The sequence below is a fragment of the Oncorhynchus tshawytscha genome, linkage group LG02, assembly GCF_018296145.1.
Source record: "Oncorhynchus tshawytscha isolate Ot180627B linkage group LG02, Otsh_v2.0, whole genome shotgun sequence".
NCBI classification, from domain to species: domain Eukaryota; kingdom Metazoa; phylum Chordata; class Actinopteri; order Salmoniformes; family Salmonidae; genus Oncorhynchus; species Oncorhynchus tshawytscha.
In genome coordinates, this window is record NC_056430.1 from 15,117,119 (window position 1) to 15,137,791 (window position 20,673).

Here is a 20,673-nt window from a genome sequence, read left to right on the forward strand (position 1 = left end):
CATTGCCTACTAATTGTTTAACAATGTCATTGGAAAGAAACACTTCTCCCTCCTTTTTTACTACAAACATAGAAACATGCCATTTTCCCATGATGTTGGGCTGGTGCTGAAGATGAATATGAAGTTGAAAAATGGCACTTTAAAACAGTATTATTGCACACAGCGTGTCCATGCAACTTATGTGACTTGTTAAGCAAATGTTTAGGCTTCCCATAAGAAATGGGTTGAATACTTATTGACTCAAGACATTTCAACTTTTCATTTTTAAATCATTTGTAAACATTTTAAAAAACAATCCCAGTGACAAAAATCTCAAATGTAATCAATTTTAAATTCAGGCTGTAACACTAAATGTGGAAAAAGTCAAGGGATGTGAATACTTTTCTGAAGGCGCTAACAGGACAATAACTGGCCCTTTTACACCCACAGTACCCCCTGGTGGTTGTTGCAGACACAGGATTTGCAGAGCAAATTGGGGGAGCAATTAAGTGAGATTAAGCCATATAGCTTTGTATTGAACTGCCACTGTGCAACTGTTTGCTGATCGTTAGTGGTGGAACAACATTCCACTTAGTTTGTACACATCCGATTTAACCTCGTGATCATTATAGAGTTGGTTTTACATGACACTGTATGATTATTAAGTCAGATGTGTTAAATCCACAAAATACAATGACCAAAATAATTAAAATGTACTAAATTTAATAATCCATAAAAGCTGGAACATCATTTGACAAAAACACAAGAAGCATTATTAAAGTTGGTTTAGTATATATTTCAGCTTCAAGAGACAGTAATCAATCCCCCCCCATATTTCTTCTAGAAAATACCTTTTTTCAAGCATTATTATGCAAAAAATGGCATTAGAATATATTACGGGAACTATGAAATCCCAGTGACTGAGTATAAAATTAAGTCACAGAGATATTTGCAGAAGAGAAAGTCCATGGAGTTAAGCGAAACCAAAAAACGTATGGTCCACCATTGACATGACTGGCACGAGGAAATGTGTGTATGGCTATACAAAAGTTGTTACTTCCACTTGAACGTTCTTACTACACTTAATACCAGATGTGATCATGCTGTCTGCAGATATTTATACTCACACAACTAAAGTCAACTTCCATGTCTTCAAATACGATATATTGCAAAGATGTAAAATACTGAAGTATTTTTTTCCCTTCGTAGGTAATCGTTTTTAAACTCTCAAAAAAGGAAGGGGCTCTCGGTTGGCCAGACCATTGACATTTCCATTTCAGAGACTTTCAGAGAGTTTATGGTGGTTCACCATGTGGGAAATGAAGATTGTCCTTCAAGGGTCACTGATGTCAGATCAGAGAAGTCTGAGTGAGATAGACACCAGTCTTCTCTCTCCTTGTGTCCTGCCTTGATATCTTGATACTAGCGAATCAGCAGGCAGCTGTTTGTGTTGTCACCGTTTATGGCTGATGGGGGAGGCGGGGCTGTCAGAATGCTGGCACGGTCCAATCTGGGCAACAGTTCTTCATTACAGCATTCTATAGGTGGAGAGAGGATTAATGGAGTACATAAAACTTTCAATTTCATTCAAGGAAATGTCCTATACTATATCACCTAGCAATTGATATTTATCTGCCCTATATAGATATGGAATCACTGGTCACCTTAATAATGGAACACTAGTCACTTTAATAAATGTTTACATACTGCTTTACTCATTTCATATGTATATACTTTATTCTATTCTACTATATTTTTGTCAATGCCACTCCCAACATTGCGCATCCTAATATTTATATACCTCTTAATTCCATTCTTTTACTTTTATATTTGTGTGCATTGTTAGATACTACAGTACTGTTGAAGCTAGGAACACAAGCATTTCACTACACCAGCAATAAAATCAGCTAAGTGTGTGTGACCAATAAAATGTGATTTGATTTGAAGTGCTGCCCTCTCCTGGCCAGTTGGTGCAGTGCATATTTCTGATTTTCATTCAAATCTAGTTTTACATGCGCCGAACACAATAGGTGTAGACTTTACAGTGAAATGCTTAGTTACCTGCCCTTTCCCAACAATGCAGAGTTAAAAAGTGAGAAAAAAAGTGCTAAATAAAAAAAGGAAACAACAATAACGAGGCTATATTGTCCATTAGGCGTGGAGGCAAGGCAAGCTTGGTAAAGAAGCTGGGCTAGGTGTTAGTGAGTAGAGGGACATGAAGACAACTGCCCTAAGCGTTCAGAACTGAAGGGACCAGAGAGGAACAGGAAATATGGCAGATGTTCCCCAAGCCCATCAGAGACATTACCATATTGCTCACTCCAATCCAATTCCACCAGACTTAAACACCTACGGGTAGGTATGGATAACTGTATTTGTATTATTTTTTCAGACCAGCCTGAGAACTACGGGCCTGACACCGCCCTCCCAGCTCTGCTGTTCTACCCCAGCCTGGCAGCTCCTGTAGTCTGAACAGTGGGTCTGTAATCCCGTTAGTGCCAGTCCAGTGCACTTGGCGGCGTGGCCGGCCGAGGACAGAGGGGACAGACACTGCCTGGGGGCTGCTGGACTGGCTGGGACCCCTCACTGTGGGACTGAACAACAGATGAAACACAGTCTACAGTTACTGTAGCATAGTCCCAGACCTTTCTGCTTTGACGGCTACCCTACAAACTGGATAAAGACTGAGCACTATGGACATGAGTATGTACAGTCATGTGGACACAGTCACACCAGGCTACCAGCAGATGTAGCCGTTTCCTTCCAGCTCTAATGACAGGGAGCAGTCAACTCTCCATGAATGCTCTCAAGCCATATCAACTCCAATGACAAGACAATTTACTGCCAGAGTTGTATTTGCAGCCATTCAAATCAATAATAAAGCTTGTATAAACTACTGATCAAACAAATCCCAAATTGTGTGTCCGTATTTTGAGTTGAGAAGGGGTTTGTGCTCCTTCTAGTAAGGCCGGAGGCCGAGCAGCAAGGCTAGAGGTGTACCAGTCAGGGGTATTAGAGGAGCATATTAGTTACCTACTCACCTGGCTCAGAGCTGCTGCAGGGTGGAGGGGACCATTAGAGCAGGACACAGTTTGATTTCTTTTTCGCTTTCTTCTTTTCAACAGGCGTTTTACTATTTATCTGTCTGACCAAGTCGTAGAAGATCTGCAGGGCAATACCATTGTTAAGTGCTTTGACACATTAAAAAGCCCAAACTAGCCGTATAAATCCAGTCTATAAGCATCATCATTTGAATCATTGGTCAGCAGTTTGATTAGTAGTACTCACGTCGAGGACGTTGATCTTTGACTTTGCGGAGGACTCTAAAAAGGCACAGTGGTTCCACTGTCTGGCCAGGTTCTGACCCTGCTCCTTGCCCACCACCCGCTCATCCTCCAGGTCACACTTATTACCCACCAGGATCATAGGCACCTGGGAGAGGAGAAAACAGGGATGAGACAGAGACACAGAGAGAGAAGAGAACAGGGGATAACAGCAAAATGTTACTGAAGCATTTCAACTGGGACCAGATGAAAAACACATGGATGGATGAGTGAGTGAGTGAGACCGAGAGAGTCTCTTTCAGACACATCCTGACAGGTTGTTCTGGCTGTCTAGGGAGGGAGGTAAAAGTGGAAACTATGACAACCCCGCAGGATAGAAATCAGCTTCCTGCCTGCTTCTCTGTGTTTACATTGCATTCCATGCTCCAGCTGCTCCATAGAATGATACCATGTATGGATGGATGTATGGATGGATGTGGATGGATGGATGGATGGATGGATGGATGTGGATGGATGGATGGATGGATGGATGGATGGATGGATGTATGTGGATGGATGGATGGATGGATGGATGGATGGATGGATGGATGGATGGATGGATGGATGGATGGATGGATGGATGGATGGATGGATGGATGGATGGATGGATGGATGGATGTAAATAACTCACGGTGCGCCCCTTTCAGATGATGAAGCATTGCACCTGTACTACCACTACTGTACCTCATTTTCACCTCGCAAAGTTGGCATTTCCCTCTCATTTAACTTCTCAAAGTGTTGCCATACAGGACTTCACTGCTGTCGCTTGCCTTTCTCTGACATTTGTCCAACTGCTAATGATGATGTTGTAGTAGTGGAGTCAACTCCAAAATAATGGATTCCTCGACTACTTGCACGTCGACTCCCGGTGTCGACTCCCATTTGTGTGTCAAGATGACTCCTAATATTCAGTATTTTTGGAATGGAGGAGACTGATTATGTTCTTTGAAGTACAGCAACTAAACACTTGCATCTTTCATAGCGAGCTAGTGAGGAACAGTATAGGCAGTTCGGCCACTAGGCAGGCAGACAGAAAGGCCTAGTGCACGGTTCTATCAGCAATCAAAGGCTGTACCTAACAATTCCTTGGCTTGGAATGTCTCGCAACTTCAGTAAAGCTGGGGCTGTCATCAATGAACAGTCTAGGATACTGAGATGAGGGAGATGCAACACTTGGCTGTCACCCAGTATCTGCGCATGTGCACGGGTTCGCTTCATGCTGTTCACAGCCTGGTAGCCAGAGCACCAAAACAGTGGAGAAGTTGAGCCTCGCGCTTTAACGCTCTTAGTTGTTTTGGAAACTGACCCACTGTTTACTTTCTGCATCTACGTAAAAAATAACTATAATTGGTTAGGGGGTTTTTCTTAACACTAAGAATCCCAATTTTGTTTAAACCTTCACACCTCTACTAGAAAGAGCAGCTCTGCGTAGAAGTTGCTAGGTTCAGCTTTTCCTTCCCAGATCCTAACTTTAAGCATTAGAGGAGCAGTTGTTGCAGGAATGCAAGAACAGCGTTTGGGGGCAACTTCACCCTACTCAGGGTGGTATAAAGTGCCCTCTCTCACAGGGCTGTAGGCCAGACGACAGGAAGCAGATGTTTGGACTTGCCCTATATAGAGGTAGCGTTGAAGTTTCAAATCCAAACAAACCCTCAGACTGGGCTGTTGAGCAACGGTTTCCCTAGTCCGAGTGGAACCTAAGGTACGCATTTCCAGGCTAGCAAATGCCAGAGGGGGAGGAATGTAGCTGTAGAATGTCCCCAGTCAGCAGCATAGAGACAGGCACTTTAAGCTGCCCGTGTCCAACAGCCACACCGAGACGTACACATGGAGAAATCACAAGTCAGGCATGAGCCTACTGCTCCAGCTGAACAGACGAGGGCTTAAACAGCAGGAGTCACAAGATCTCTTGCATAAGTAAGTATTGTGACCAAAGGAAATACAAATGTAGTGGCCAGGTCTGCACTGGTCAATTATTTACTGATTAAAGCAATTGCAATTTGATAAATCGTATGGTTACATTGTATCACATTTAGCCTTTAACAAATCCTACCAAGACTCCTCAAAGCTTATTATAGTGGGACATCTAAGCACCTATTTCAGAGCCTTGCTGCGTTCTGTTTTGTAGCTTGTGTCTTCTCTGTGGACAAAGTGTCTGTAATAGAGTATGGCTAGACCATGAGCCCTCAGTGTCTCCACATTCTCAAACCCTGTGGTAGTAAATGGTGTGTGGCATTCCCATCAAGCACTTGGAGCAGCACTGAACTCACTATGCCCAAACTCAACCAAGAATCCATCGGGAGAGAGAGCGAGAGAAAAAAACACAGAAAGCATTTCCGTTGGTCATGCATTCCTGCAAGTGGCAATGAAAGATTAAACAGGCTAAAAAGCATTAATGCAACTGAAAGCAATAAACAACATATCTGATAGAACGGCCTGAGGCATTAATATTAGTCAGAAACATTTATTGCGGTTTCCCCCCCAAAAGTCAAATTGACTACAAAGTGTAAATAGGAGAATTTTGGTCATAAAGTCAGTCTCGTCCAAAACAGAGGGTTGTAGTGAGACTTACTTGAGGGCTGGGTTTTGATTTCAACAATGCTCACTTTCCCACTGACACAGGATACACAACTCGATCCAATCCAACCATAGAACACACAGACAGTGAAACAGACTTGGTCCCAGTTTTCCGATGGAACTTAGGCTTGTAAAGGTTTTAACCATGCATCTTTCCTACAATGGCCGAAGATGTAACTTGCTTTTCCCAAAAGCTCAGGGAGAGAACTGTCGCTAAGTGCGTTATTGGAGCATGTGTTGATACTAGGATCGGGGGAAAAAAAAGACAGCGCTTCTCTCGGATCAGCTTTCTCAATTCAAATCTTACCTTAACCTTAGAATTATTTTACAAAATCTGACGATGGATATATTACCACCAATATGGCTGCAAATATTGAGGCAGCTTATTCTAAAGCTTACCCAATCAAAATGCAAGACATCACCGATTTGGCATGTCATTGCACACATCATGACAAATTACACAGTAACGAAATAGAACTCAATTTATTGAACATGAAATGTATTTCAATTAGAATAAAATGGGCCTATAGCATACTGTAAACTATTCATATTTTAATGCTGTCGTATCGGTTTTCATTTGAAGCTTCTTTTTATACAGTGCCCTAAGAAAGTATTCACACCCCTTGACTTTTTCCACATCTTGTTTTGTTACAGACGGAATTTAAAAATGTATTACAGATTTTTTTGTTGTCACGAACTACACACAATACTCATTCATGTCAACACAGAACAATGTTTTTCAAAACTTGTACAAATTAATACAAAATGAAAAGCTGAAATGTCTTGAGTAAATAAGTATTCAACCCCTTTATTATGGCATGTCTAAATAAGTTCAGGAGTAAAAATGTGCTTAACAAGTAACATAAGTTGTATGGACTCACTGTATGCAATAATAGTATTTAACATTATTTTTAAATGACTACCTTCCCCTCTACTCCACACATCTGTAAGGTCCCTTAGTCGAGCAGTGAATTTCAAACACAGATTCAACCACAAAGACCAGGGAAGTTTTTCCAATGCCTCAAAGAATGGCACCTATTGGTAGATGGGAAAATGAAAAAAGCAGACATTGAATATCCCTTTGAGCATAGTGAAGGTATTAATGACACGTTGGATGGTGTATCAATACACCCAGTAACTATAAAGACACAGGTGTCCTTCCTACGTCAGTTGCCGGAGAGGAAGGAAACCGCACAGGTGACTTTAAAACAGTTAGAATTGAATGACTGTGATAGGAGAAAACTGAAGATGGATCAACATTGTAGTGACTCCAAAACACTAACCTAAATTGACAGATTGAAAAGCAGGAAGCCTATACAAAATATTCCAAAACACTAACCTAATTGACAGATTGAAAAGCAGGAAGCCTATACAATATATTCCAAAACACTAACCTAATTGACAGATTGAAAAGCAGGAAGCCTATACAAAATATTGCAAAACACTAACCTAATTGACAGATTGAAAAGCAGGAAGCCTATACGATATATTCCAAAACACTAACCTAAATTGACAGATTGAAAAGCAGGAAGCCTATACAAAATATTCCAAAACACTAACCTAATTGACAGATTGAAAAGCAGGAAGCCTATACAATATATTCCAAAACACTAACCTAATTGACAGATTGAAAAGCAGGAAGCCTATACAAAATATTGCAAAACACACATCCAGTTTGAAACAACGCATTAAAGTAATACTGCTAAAAATGTGGCAAAGCAATTCACTTTTTGTCCTGAATACAAAGTGTTGTATTGGATTTGCCCCAAACATTACTAAGTACCACGCTGCATCACGTTATGTGTATGCTTGTAATCATTAATGACTGGGGAGTTTCTCAGGATAAAAATAAATAAAACAGAATGCTGCTAAGCACAGGCAAAATTCTAGAGCAAAACATGGTTCTATTTGCGTTTCATCAGACACAGATTAATTCACCTTTCAGCGGGACAATAACTTGAAACACAAGGCCAAATCTACAGGAGTTACATACCAAAAAGACAGTGAATGTTCCTGAGAGGCCGAGTTACAGTTTTGACTTAACCATTTTCAGGCCTTGCTGTATTTGTCTGGCAATGATCAACACCAAACTTGACAGAACTTTAAGAATTTTCAAAATACTAAATGGGCAAATTTCCAGGCGTGGAAAAGTCTTAGAGACTTACCCAGAAAAACAGCTGTGATCACTGTCAAAAGGTGCTTCTACAAAGTATTGAGTGAATCAGAGCTGTGAATACCTACAATACCGTTCGAAAGTTTGGGGTCACTTACAGATTTCCTTGTTTTTGAAAGAAAAGCAAATATGTCTATTAACATAACAGCAAATTGACCAGAAATACAACGTAGACATTGTTAATGTTGTAAATGACTATTGTAGCTAGAAACGACTCATTATTAGGCCCACTTTCAGCAACCATCACTCCTGTGTTCCAATGCATGTTGTGTTAGCTAATCCAAATTCATAATTTCAAAAGGCTAATTGATCATTAGAAAACATTTTTTCAATTATGTTAGCACAGCTGAAAACTGTTGTGCTAATTAAAGAAACAATATAACTGGCCTCCATTAGGCTAGTTGAGTATCTGGAGCATCAGCATTTGTGGGTTAGATTACAGGCTCAAAATGGCCAGAAACAAAGACATTCTTCTGAAACACAGCCCATTCTTGTTCTGAGAATTGAAGGCTATTCCATGCGAGAAATTGCCAAGAAACTGAAGATCCTGTACAATGCTGTGTACTACTCCCTTCACAGAACAATGCAAAATGCTCTAACCAGAATACAAAGAGTGGGAGGCCCCGGTGCAAAACTGAGCAAGAGGACAAGTACATTATAGTGTCTAGTTGGAGAAACAGACACCTCACAAGTCCTCAACTGGCAGCTTCATTAAATAGTACCCGCAAAACACCCGTCTCAATGTCAACAGTGAAGAGGAGACTCCGGGATGCTGACCTTCAAGGTAAAGTTGCAAAGAAAAAGACATCTCAGACTGACTACAAAGTTGACTATTGGCCAACTTCATTCTGAAGTTATAGGAGGTCATAGAGATGGATAAACAATGGGATTCCATGTTTAGCAGAGATCTCCTGTGTATAAAGTGACGCAGGAGGGAAAAAAAAGCATCTAATGACACCTATGAAATCAAATTGGTCACATGGTTAGCAGATGTTATGCGAGTGTAGAGAAATGCTTGTGCTTCTAGTTCCGACAGTGCATTAATATCTAACATTTAATCTAACAATTCCCCAACAACTATCTAATACTCACACATCTAAAACGGGTGAATGAGAATATGTACATGTAAGTATATGGATGTGCGATGGCCGAGCGGCATAGGCAAGGTGCAACAGATGGTATAAAAAGTCGGAAGTTTACATACACTTAGGTTGGAGTCAATAAAATTAGTTTTTCAACCTACCACAAATTTCTTGTTAATTAACAAACTATAGTTTTGGCAAGTTGGTTAGGACATCTACTTTGTGCATGACACAAGTACTTTTTCCAACAATTGTTTACAGATAGATTATTTGCCTGTATCACAATTCCAGTGGGTCAGAAGTTTACATACACTAAGTTGACTGTGGCTTTAAACAGCTTAGAAAATTCCAGAAAATGATGTCATGGCTTTAGAAGCTTCTGATAATTGACATCATTCGAGTCAATTGGAGGTGTGCCTGTGGATGTATTTCAAGGTCTACTTTCAAACCCAGTGCCTCTTTGCTTGACATCATTGGAAAAATCTAAATAAATCAGCCAAGACCTCAAAAGAAAACAAAATGTAGACCTCAACAAGTCTGGTTAATCCTTGGGAGCAATTTCCAAACGCCTGAAGGTACCACGTTCATCTGTACAAACATTAGTACGCAAGTATGAAGACCATGGGACCACGCAGCCGTCATACCGCTCAGGAAGGAGAGATGAACGAACTTGTGAGAAAAGTGCAAATCAATCCCAGAACAGGAGCAAAGGACCTTGTGAAGATGCTGGAGGAAACCGGTACAAAAGTATATATATATATATCCACGGTAAAACGGGACCTATATCGACATAACTTGAAAGGCCGCTCAGCAAGGATGAAGCCACTGCTCCAAAACCGCCATAAAAAAAGCCAGACTACAGTTTGCAACTGCACATGGGGACAAAGATTGCACTTTTTGGAGAAATCTCCTCTGGTCTGATGAAACAAAAATAGAACTGTTTGGCAAAAATGAACATCGTTATCTTTGGAGGAAAAATGGGGATGCTTGCTAGCCGAAGAACACCATCCCAACCGTGAAGCACAGGTGTGGCAGCATCATGTTGTGGGGGTGATTTGCTGCAGGAGGGACTGGTGCACTTCACAAAATACACGGCATCATGAGGATTCAGTCTTGACCTGAATCCTAAAGAAAATGTGTGGGCAGAAGTGAAAAAACTCTGTGCGAGCAAGGAGGCCTACAAACCTGACTCAGTTATACCAGCTCTGTCTGGAGGAATGGGCCAAAATTCACCCAACTTGTTGTGGGAAGCTTGTGGAAGGCTACCCGAAACGTTTTCCACAAGTTAAACAATTTAAAGGAAATGCTACCAAATACTAATTGAGTGTATGCTGTTGCGCCTTCTTCACCACACTGACTGTGTTAGTGGACCATTTCGGTTTGTCTGTGATGTGTAAACGAGGAACTTAAAACTTTCCACTTTCTCCACTGCTGTCCCTTCGATGTGGATAGGGGGGTGCTCCCTCGGCTGTTTCCTGAAGTCCATGATCATCTCCTATGTTTTGTTGATGTTGAGTGAGAGGTTGTTTTTCTGACACCACACTCCAAATGCCCCCACCTCCGCCCTGAAGGCTGTCTCGTCGTTGTTGGTAATCAAGCCTTCTACTGTTGTATCGTCTACAAACTTGATGGAGGTGTGCATGGCCACTCAGTCATGGGTGAACAGGGAGTACAGGAGGGGGCTGAGCACGCACCCTTGTGGGGCCCCAGTGTTGAGGGTCAGCGAAGTGGAGATGTTGTTTCCTACCTTCACTGTAGACAATGAACAGCATTCTTACATAGGTATTCCTCTTGTCCAGATGAGATTGCGTCAGGTCGTCTTTGAGGACACGGCTAGGGATGCCGTCTGGGCCAACAGCCTTGCGAGGGTTAACACGTTTAAAATGTTTTACTCACGTCCGCCATGGAGAGGGGGAGGGTCTGAAGCAGGTGTTAGATTAGTGTGTTAGTAGTGTTTTCAAGTACAACGTTAAAGAGCGACTGCCTTTAAAAAAAAACACATCCCTTTAAAAAATGCTTATGTGGCATCGATACAAGTTAGAAACAGCTATTTGTGTAAATGTTGACTAGAAAATGTAAATAGGACAATTGGTCATAAAGCCAGTCTCATCTAAAACTGAGTTTGGAACATCCATGCGTCACAACAGGTAAATGAAGGTTGGGTTTTGATTTGACGATGTCCATTTGTCCACTAACATGGGGCGAACAGCTGCTGTGAGAGCTCTCAATTCAGTAGCATAGACAGTGAGACAGACCTGCCCAGCTGCTCCGACTGTTTACATAAGACAACATGTCGCACATTTTTTTACTTGAGAAACACAGCACCAAACACCTCAGTTAGATATAAAATTGCACAACTACAACAGTAAACTTCCATGTCAAAATTACAGATTTCTTGAGTCATCTTAGATTCATTCTGGGGATTTTGAGGAAGTGAATTAGGCTTCCGCGTCTACAGTATCATATAGAGGACAATCCAAATGGGAATCGATCAGCAAACACACCAAGACTGAAATCAGTTTTTTTTCTAATGAGCAACAGAAAAACATACGTGCCAATCAGCGTGTTCAGTGGCTCTTTAATAATGCCGTTTCCCAAAACGATCTCGGAGATTTAACGATGCGGAGATTCTAGCGATGAACTTGGTCTTAAGACGTTTTCGAGAAACTGGGCCCTGCCCAGCGGATTGGAGTTTGTTTTTTTAACTTGATAAATACCGCACCAAACACTTTAGGTAGATGTAAATTTGTGAGAATAAAACCATGTCAAAAATGTAAATTTATTACAGATTCCTTGAGTTATGTTGGATTCATTCTGACTAGATTGAGGAAGAGATACTGGCTTTGTTTCTATGGTCTCATGGGGGACAAACATCAGTAACTGCCACATCGAACAACACACACACACACCCCCCCCCCCAAGGACAGACCACATGGAACAGCAAGCCAGGGGGGAAACAAAGCCTCGTGCCAGACCACACTGAACAACAAGCCAGGGGGAAACAAAGCCTTGGGCCAGACCACACTGAACAACAAGCCAGGGGGAAACAAAGCCTAGGGCCAGACCACACGGAACAACAAGCCAGGGGGAAACAAAGCCTAGGGCCAGACCACACTGAACAACAAGCCAGGGGGGAAACAAAGCCTAGGGCCAGACCACACGGAACAACAAGCCAGGGGGAAACAAAGCCTAGGGCCAGACCACACGGAACAACAAGCCAGGGGGAAACAAAGCCTAGGGCCAGACCACACTGAACAACAAGCCTGGGGGAAACAAAGCCTCGGGCCAGACCACACTGAAAAACAAGCCTGGGGGAAACAAAGCCTCGGGCCAGACCACACGGAACAACAAGCCAGGGGGAAACAAAGCCTCGGGCCAGACCACACTGAACAACAAGCCAGGGGGAAACAAAGCCTTGGGCCAGACCACACGGAACAGCAAGCCAGGGGGAAACAAAGCCTAGGGCCAGACCACACTGAACAACAAGCCAGGGGGAAACAAAGCCTAGGGCCAGACCACACTGAACAACAAGCCAGGGGGGAAACAAAGCCTAGGGCCAGACCACACTGAACAACAAGCCAGGGGGGAAACAAAGAGCAAAAGGCGATGAAAAGAGTCAATCACAACAAAGTCCAGGGGCCCTATTGGCACACACAAAGAAAGTTTAGTCCCGCCCCCAGAGAGAGAGGGAACAGGAAAGAGAGAGCTAGAGAGGAAAGGGATTCTACAGATCACCAAAAAAGGGCATCCTCCTCCTGAGAGAGTATCTGTCGAGGCCAGTTCTCTCACTATGCTACTCCAAACACAAGGAGGTAATACCAAGACATGGGACTGTGGTTAATGTGGAGGGGTTGCAATAATAATTGTATTATATTTCCTTTTCTCATTCTTGCTGTATGAGCTCAGTTGTGATTACACCGCAAAGACTAGTTCATGGGAAAATGTTATATCGTGCTATATCGTGCTGTGGTAACTATACTTGGTTGGTTTTAACTAGCGGCAGGAGTTTTTACTGATCATGTGGCCTGATTAGGAATAAAGCTGTGTCCTAGTTATAAACCAAGGAGGACACTGGGTGATATGCTACATCATCTCCTGTAGATACTCACATCTTCAGTGTCCTTGACTCTCAAGATCTGTTCCCTCAGGTCCTGCAGGTCGTTGAACGTGGACTGTGCTGTGATGGAGTATACCAGGGCAAAGCCCTGACCGTTCTTCATGTACAGATCTCTCATGGCAGTGAACTGCTCCTGTAGGACGGACAGACACACCATAAGCTCCGCTCTGTCAATACAGTTCAACACGTCTCTATCCTCCTCAAAGCCTCTTCATTTCACCATAAGTGATCCCCTTCTATAAATTCATTTAGCAGCTGCTGATAATTTTATCTAGTCTTGGTAGTTCTGAGAAATTATTAATAAAAACACAGACTGAGAAACATTCACTTACTGTGCCGGCTGTGTCAAGGATTTCAAGCATGCACTGCTGTCCATCTACCTCCACTTGCTGCAGAGGAGAAGAAAATTCAATATTAAAGAAGGTACAGAGGAAGAAAAAGCACAACACAACATGTTTTTGACGCACAGACCAGCTGCTAGCAATCAAGTTACTCCTGGCTCTTCCTCCCTTACGGGACACATACCTTTCTGTAGGAGTCTTCTATTGTTGGGTCATACTTTTCCACAAAGATTCCCTGCACAAACTGGACTGTCTGTAAGAGAGGACACGGGCCACAAAAAGTCAGATCAACAAATCACAACCCATCACTAGCACAGGAATATGCAATCATGATGCTGTGGACCTTCAGGCCTGGCTTGTGCTTTTATTTATTTAACCAGGCAAGTCAGTTAAGAACAAATTCTTATTTACAATGACGGCCTGACCCCGGCCAAACCCGGATGGCGCTGGGCCAATTGTGCGCCGCCCTATGGGACTCCCAATCATGGCCGGATGTGTTACAGCCTAGATTTGAAACAAGGACTGTTGTGACGCCTCTTGCACTGAGATGCAGTGCCTTAGACCTCTGCGCCACTCGGGAGCTAGTTGGTACACAAATAAAAGACAGACAGCTGGACTGAGCAGACAGACAGCTTTATGCTGTCACCCAGACTCACATCTGTTTAGCTATAGCACACAGTGGGTTTTCAAAGGACCATCAAGTTTAGTCTGCTTTATGCTTTCTTTCTTACCAAGGAAAATCTGGTATCGTCGTATTGCAGCAACAGTAGCAGGAACAGAGTGGTCGGGGCCAGAGTAAAATACTCACCAGAGCGGACTTGCCCACGCCTCCCGAGCCTAGCACCACTAGCTTGTATTCACGCATGGCGGGATCTCTTCACGGGACAGCCCAACAATCTGCACAGACAAGAGAAAGAGACAGAAAAGTATTGTAAAACAAGAGTTTTCCCAGTAAGATCGTAGTCATTCCCGAATTTAGCATGGTTGGGACAAGTAGCAACATAACAAAGGGAACACCCATTAGTGGAGCTCCAGGGCGGAGATGGTGAGGAGTATATGACCCCAGATGACCCCACCCTTTAGCTAACACAAACCAGCTGTGGGTGTGAATGGATATGCTTGGGTTTTAGGCCGCCTGCTCCAATGACACAACCATCTGGCCGTTATGCATGCAGGCAGCACACCCTGTAAGATTCAGTTTATGAATACAGTAACTGAAATCCATTGCTGTACGTCACATGGGCTTGACAACTGGGTCTATATGCAGGCCTATCTTTCTGCTAAAGTAAAACGAAGAGGCTAGCTGGAAAAATCCGTTGGCAGATAGCCTAGTGGTTAGAGAGTTGGGCCAGTAACTGAAGGGTTGCTAGTTCGAATCCCGAGCCGACAAGGTGAAAAATCTTTAGTTCTGCCCTTTAGCAAGGCAGTTAACTGCCCACAACAGCAGCTCCCCGGGCATACAACGTGACAGTCCCTGCACCTCTCCAATTCAGAGGGGTTGGGTTAAAAGCGAAAGTAAAGTTTTGGTTGGGCCTTGTATGCACGCAAGATGCTAATAATAAATGTATACTTATTTATTGTCAATGTAGAAGCACAACACCGCCCAACACTGCTCCTCGTGTCCTTCTTTTGACAGCACAAGCCCTCTAGGGCTAAACACTGAGGGGAGGGAAGCTCCTTGACCTTCAGCTCCCGACACCAGACAGACAGTCTCATTGGATATGAGACCAATCAATCACTTAAGGAGAGACTAATCCTCCTCACCATACAGGAGGTACAGGGTTTTTTTTGGTGGGGGAAGAGAGCAAGGGAAAGCACACACAAACAGACACACACACCTACGCTCTACTGAGAAGAAATAGTCTACCCGTCAGTGGAGTTTCTGTTCCACACATCGTAGTCCTCATGAGCCATGCAAAAACTGTAATCCTTTTAAAAGCAGAGGAGGACAGACTTAGCTATTAGGATTATTATCGCTGAGGCATGCTGAAGATGTAGGTTTAATGTCACTGGTAGCGTAATAAACGTTTCAGTTCAAATGATGTGTGAAAAACTGTCAACTACAACTAGGCCTACTTTCAAATAGATGTGACCAAATCAAATAAATGTAATTCGTCACATGCACCAATTACAACAGGTGAAATGCTTACATGCCCTTAACCAACAATGCAGTTAAGAAAATGTACTAAATAAATTACAGTAAAAAACAAAAACAATAATGAGGCTATATACTGGGGGTACCTGTATCGAGTCAATGTGTGGGGGTAAAAGTTAGTCGAGGCAATATGTACATATAGGTAGGGGTAAAGTCACTATGCATAGATAATCGTAAGAAAGTCTGCTCCAGTACTGATGCTTCCTGACTGCACTCCTAGCTTTCATACTGGGATGACCTACTGAAGTCCCTCAACAGCACTGCAGGCCATGTAAGGACATCTATTTAACAACCTCAATCTCTCGCTCCCTCCCGCTCTACTCGTCCTCAATATATCTCATCACAAAACAAACAGCCTAAAGAGCACAGGAGGTTGGTGGCACCTTAATTGGGGAGGACTGGCTGGTGGTAATGACTGGAACGGAATAGGTGGAATGGTATCAAATACATCAAACACATGGTTTCCATGCAATTCACACTGTTCCAGACATTATGAGCCGCCCCCCCCTCAGCATCCTCCACTGCTAAACAGTCTTTCCCCTCATAGTAACTAAGAAATAAGGAGCGTGAGCCACGCACCACAAACATGCTGAAACTATGACATCACCAACATATAACTCACTCTATGGACAGAGGTATGTCTCCATGTAAGGCTTAAACTGGAAAGATAAGTTGCACAGACAGACAGCATGTCTTAGCTGTGTCACAAATTAGTCAAAACAGTGTACAGATTATTGGTGGACACAATTCAAATTTCGTTAATAGCCACACTGTAGTAGTAGGTACTCTGACATGTAGCCTATAGTTCAGCAGGCTATTTGGAGTGGGGGGGGATTTCCTAGGATGTTGCTGGTAATCCAGTGACAATGATAGTGAAGCTGTCACTGCGCCTGACCCCGACTCAGCACCACACTGACTAGCAGGTTCCTCTATCTCTCCAGACCAGTAGAAACCACACTCCTATAATTTGAGGCACCACTTTACACAGCAAGTATCTGTTCATTACACTCCCCTATTACCCTCTGCTAGCAAAGCTAGCACTGAATACGGTTGGAGTCAGAAGAATTATGGTCAACCACTTGTGGTTCAGGAATTAATGGGGCTAAAGAATGGGCAAAATCTACACAAACTGATATTATTCAAATTGCCACGATAAGGTCACGTCTTCTATCATTACTCATTCAAACAACTCCACCCTGAAATCACTCTACTAAAATGTCAGGAAATTACAGAAAAATACCCCACACAGTCAGCATCAGCCAGAGAGACAAAATCACAAGGTTAGATGAGCAGAAAATCTATCCTATTATGAGCTAGTTTTTATTTGCACAAATCCATACTGGCCCTTTGTTTTTGACAAGAGAAGAGTCCCATGGTAATCCTGTGAAAAACAGGATTAGCATAAATTAACATTGAAACATTTGTCTGAAGCCTTAGCCCAGATGTCCTTCTCTTGTCGTCTCGGCTACATTCTAATGTGGTGACTATCTTCTGGCTCACAGCAGGCCTAGAGGTTTTAGGGTTGATGATGAGGCTGAGGGCAACCTCCACTCTAAAATCTGGGCAAGTCATTCATTGAATTTAAACCAAAGAGGCAACAACTGTTGGTAGTAATTGTCGTGAGTTCAGAGAGGGTTTAACCAAACTGCTGATGTAATCACTGACTGAAACTGCCAGTTGAAACTAGCACAACTCAAAAACCACATGGAAATTGGAGATATTTGTACATCACTGGTTAGAGGACAACCTGCAGAACACAGTCAGCTACATTTAGATACAGGGATCCTCAAAACAGAGAAATGAAACACTGTTTTGTCATTCACTCATCGATTATCAAGTTGAAATCAATTGTTTGAGAGGTGGAGATGAGGTTGTATGTCCTGTTAAAACTATCACAGCTCCAGCCTCCCGAGTGGCGCAGCGGTATAAGGAATTGCATCGCAGTGCTTGAGGCGTCACTACAGCAGACCCAGGATCGATCCCAGGCTGTGTCACAGCCGGCCGTGACCAGGAGTCCCATAGGGCGGCGCACAATTGGCCCAGGGTCACCCGGGTTAACGGGGGGCTTTACTTGGCTCATCATGCGCTAACGACTCCTTGTGACGGGCCGGGCGCCTGCAGGCTGAATTTGTAGTCAGTTGAACGTTGTTTCCTCCGACACATTGGTGCGGCTGGCTTCCGGGTTAAGCGGGCAGGTGACATCCACGGCTCCCTGACTTGATCAGGGGCAGAACGACAGAATTTTACCATGTCGGCTCAGGGATTTGATAAAGCAACCTTTCGGTTACAGGCCCAAAGTTATGAGGCTGGGATTAATGTGTTCATCACTGGTTAGAGGACAATTTGTAGAAGACAGCATTTTGATTCCAATGGGTCGCCATCACAGTAAGTGTAATGGAAAACTTATGTTAATCACTTCCATTGATATGATGCTGAACAGGGCAAACATTTGGGACTGTAGCGCTAAACCTTCAGACCTCATAGCGGCAGTCGACAGCCTTTCTATAAATTAATTGGTACAGGCTAGTGCGTCAGCGGTGGAGCTCGAATGATTGCCCTCTGTCTCATGGAAATAGTTGCAGTGATTAGCTGTATATAGTCAGCTAACTAGTTGGTCGTTTTGTCTTGTTTCTACCAATGTAATTCATAGCTAGTCTGTCAGGCAAGAAAGGTTGTGTGTAGAGTTAAATTATGGTTTGTCATGTTTGCTGGGTGGATATATTCATAGCTTATACATTGCCTCATTTTGATATTACTTGACAGCTTAACTGTCGTGTTAGGGTAGTAGATGCCCGAGCAGTATGATGAGTTGGATATTTGTTTACATAGCCATCAAACAATTTGCTTGTTTTGTCCTGTTTCTACCAATGCAATTCATTGAGAGTGAGTGAGTGAGGGGGGGGGCTGTAACAGTATCATGAAACCCCTTATTAGGAAGAAAGTATGTGTATGGTTGAGAAAAAGGAAGGAAGGAAGAGAGAATGAGATGTTCCTGATTACAATTGTATCCTATTTGTTGCTCCTCTCCCATCTTGAAAATTCTCAGTATTCAGTATACTGAGTATTATCAGTATTCAGTATACTGAGTATTATCAGTATTCAGTATACTGAGTAATATCAGTATTCAACAGCAGCAACCTAGAATTATATTGGGGTCTAAAGGGTCTAACACTATTCAAAGGCCACAATAACCTATATATGATTGGTTAGATGAGGACTTAAAGAAAGCTTATCTATATTTTGGAACGGTGAATGTCGGGAGTCTGCCATCATAGAAAAGGGAATGCATATTTTTCCTGTTAACTAAAACGAATCACATTGGCTGCTATTTAAGCGATAGTTTGATTGTCAAATCAGTGTACTGGTGTGTGGCCAGCGACTTTTAGAGAGATCGCCCCAAATGATCAGTGCCGTGAGAATGAAAATTATAGCTAAATTCTAAGATCTGCGACCCCCTACGCGTATGGGATATGTGATTCCCCCCAATTTGATGTGGTCAAAACGCCAGTTTGCGTAATGTAGTTAAACATACTGCCCACACAATGGAAAGTAGCATATACTATACATTTAATTATTTTCTAATATCTAATGAATCTTTATTTAACATGATAGTAAATCAAGTAAACGTACAGATTTGTTCAATAATGACACATTTATCCCTAGTTTAACCATTTAGAGATGTTGAAATAATGCGCTCTAGAAAGAGTTTTCCATAGGGACCGTGCAGCAGCAGCCCATTCATTTGACTTGCCTACTGTAATCCCTGCCAGCGACACCCTCCTAGCTGTTTTACAGCAGCGAGTATCTTGGCTACATCAGGAGAACCAACAGACATCCACATGTCAACCTAAACAAAATTGTTATGCAGCTATGATCTGGCCTCTTGCAAGGTGGTCAGTTGACATCCCATGAGCGGACAGACAGATAAGTAACAAGTCAAGTACTACAGACTAACAATCAACACCTAACAAGGTAATTTCTCTAACTAGCGAACAGTTGACGCAAGTCAAACTAACGGTACCTAACTATTTAGAATAAACTTGATTAACTCAAATTAGTACATAACGAACGTTAGCTACACATAAAGGTACCTAAGCAAGCACACTTGTGTCGTAGCCTTCAAGTAGGTCTAAAACGAATTAAAAATACAAATACCAGCTAAATGTTACCTAACTAGCTTAATAGCTTGCTAGTACGCTAATAGTTAGCAAACTGTTAGCGACTGATGATTGGTCGACGCTTCACGAGTTAACGTAGCTAACTGTAGTTCCGTGCATTCCTGTGCCTCTGTACACAATACAAAATATAAACTATAGTACACATCTTTGGATAAAGTTATATTTTAAATAGCTAACAGACGTGGAATGTATCTTATCTAGTAACATATGTTTTCCACAACCCTATAGTTAGCTAGCTACTGACTGTTAGCTACCTGCCCTTCCGCCTGGCCTTGACTAAAATGGGAGTGCACTACATACAGCTTCTAGTGGGCGTTTAAATTCCTCATCTCAGTAGCTAAATGCAGCATATTCACTAACAATGTGTCATGTTTTTCTTTCTAACTTACATAAAATTGTTGCACCGACATTTTTTACGCGGGTGGCTTTTTGACGGCCAAATAAAGTAAGCCTTTTTACTCTCACCGTTTCTCGCTCCACTCCGCCAGTCTGTGTATATCCAAAGACGTTGGATAAATGAAGATGGCTCACTCAGGCCATTTACCATAGGAAAAAATGTGTCAGTTCCTGTCTACTTAAAGGGGTGTCTCTTCCATAGAAACCAACGTTGACTTGGGTCATTGAAACAATAAATGAGAAAGTGGGATGTCTCTCTTCTTTTGCGTCTCTGATATCCCCGGGCCAGCCCCGTGCGCAGGAGACGTCCTTCCTAACTATTTATCTTATAATGAAAATGTGAAATGTTGCG

The 20,673-nt window shown here is 42.6% G+C and overlaps 1 protein-coding gene across 4 annotated transcripts; it reads right to left on the bottom strand.

The window, feature by feature from the left end:
* Positions 1-685: 685 nt before the first annotated feature.
* On the bottom strand, positions 686-20,557 carry LOC112221097 (ras-related protein Rap-1A). 4 transcript variants are annotated; one of them, XR_006084711.1, is made up of 9 exons: positions 20,391-20,557; positions 14,401-14,489; positions 13,777-13,845; positions 13,584-13,640; positions 13,244-13,384; positions 3,268-3,411; positions 3,021-3,144; positions 2,288-2,573; positions 686-1,517 (listed from the first exon to the last, which is right to left on the bottom strand). XR_006084711.1 is itself a non-coding variant. In XM_024383236.2 (8 exons), the coding sequence occupies exons 2-7, from the start codon at positions 14,455-14,457 to the stop codon at positions 3,055-3,057; spliced, it is 558 nt and encodes a 185-aa protein (XP_024239004.1). In that variant the 5' UTR covers positions 14,458-14,489; positions 20,391-20,557; the 3' UTR covers positions 686-1,517; positions 3,013-3,054. The 4 variants fall into 4 exon arrangements, 3 of the variants coding, with proteins under 3 accessions (XP_024239004.1, XP_024238979.1, XP_024238987.1); XM_024383236.2 differs by lacking the exon at positions 2,288-2,573 and having other exon boundaries at positions 3,013-3,144; XM_024383211.2 differs by lacking the exon at positions 2,288-2,573 and having other exon boundaries at positions 20,391-20,553.
* Between the last annotated feature and the right edge of the window lie 116 nt (positions 20,558-20,673).

Excerpts from the sequence above, each read along its gene's own strand:
- LOC112221097 (XM_024383236.2), bottom strand. The coding sequence starts at position 14,457 with ATGCGTGAATACAAGCTAGTGGTGCTAGGCTCGGGAGGCGTGGGCAAG. Across the intron at positions 13,385-13,583 it reads TCCTTGACACAGCCGGCACA|GAGCAGTTCACTGCCATGAG; the intron begins GTAAGTGAATGT and ends TCCGTCCTACAG. Across the intron at positions 3,145-3,267 it reads CAAAGATCAACGTCCTCGAC|ATCTTCTACGACTTGGTCAG; the intron begins GTGAGTACTACT and ends ATTGCCCTGCAG.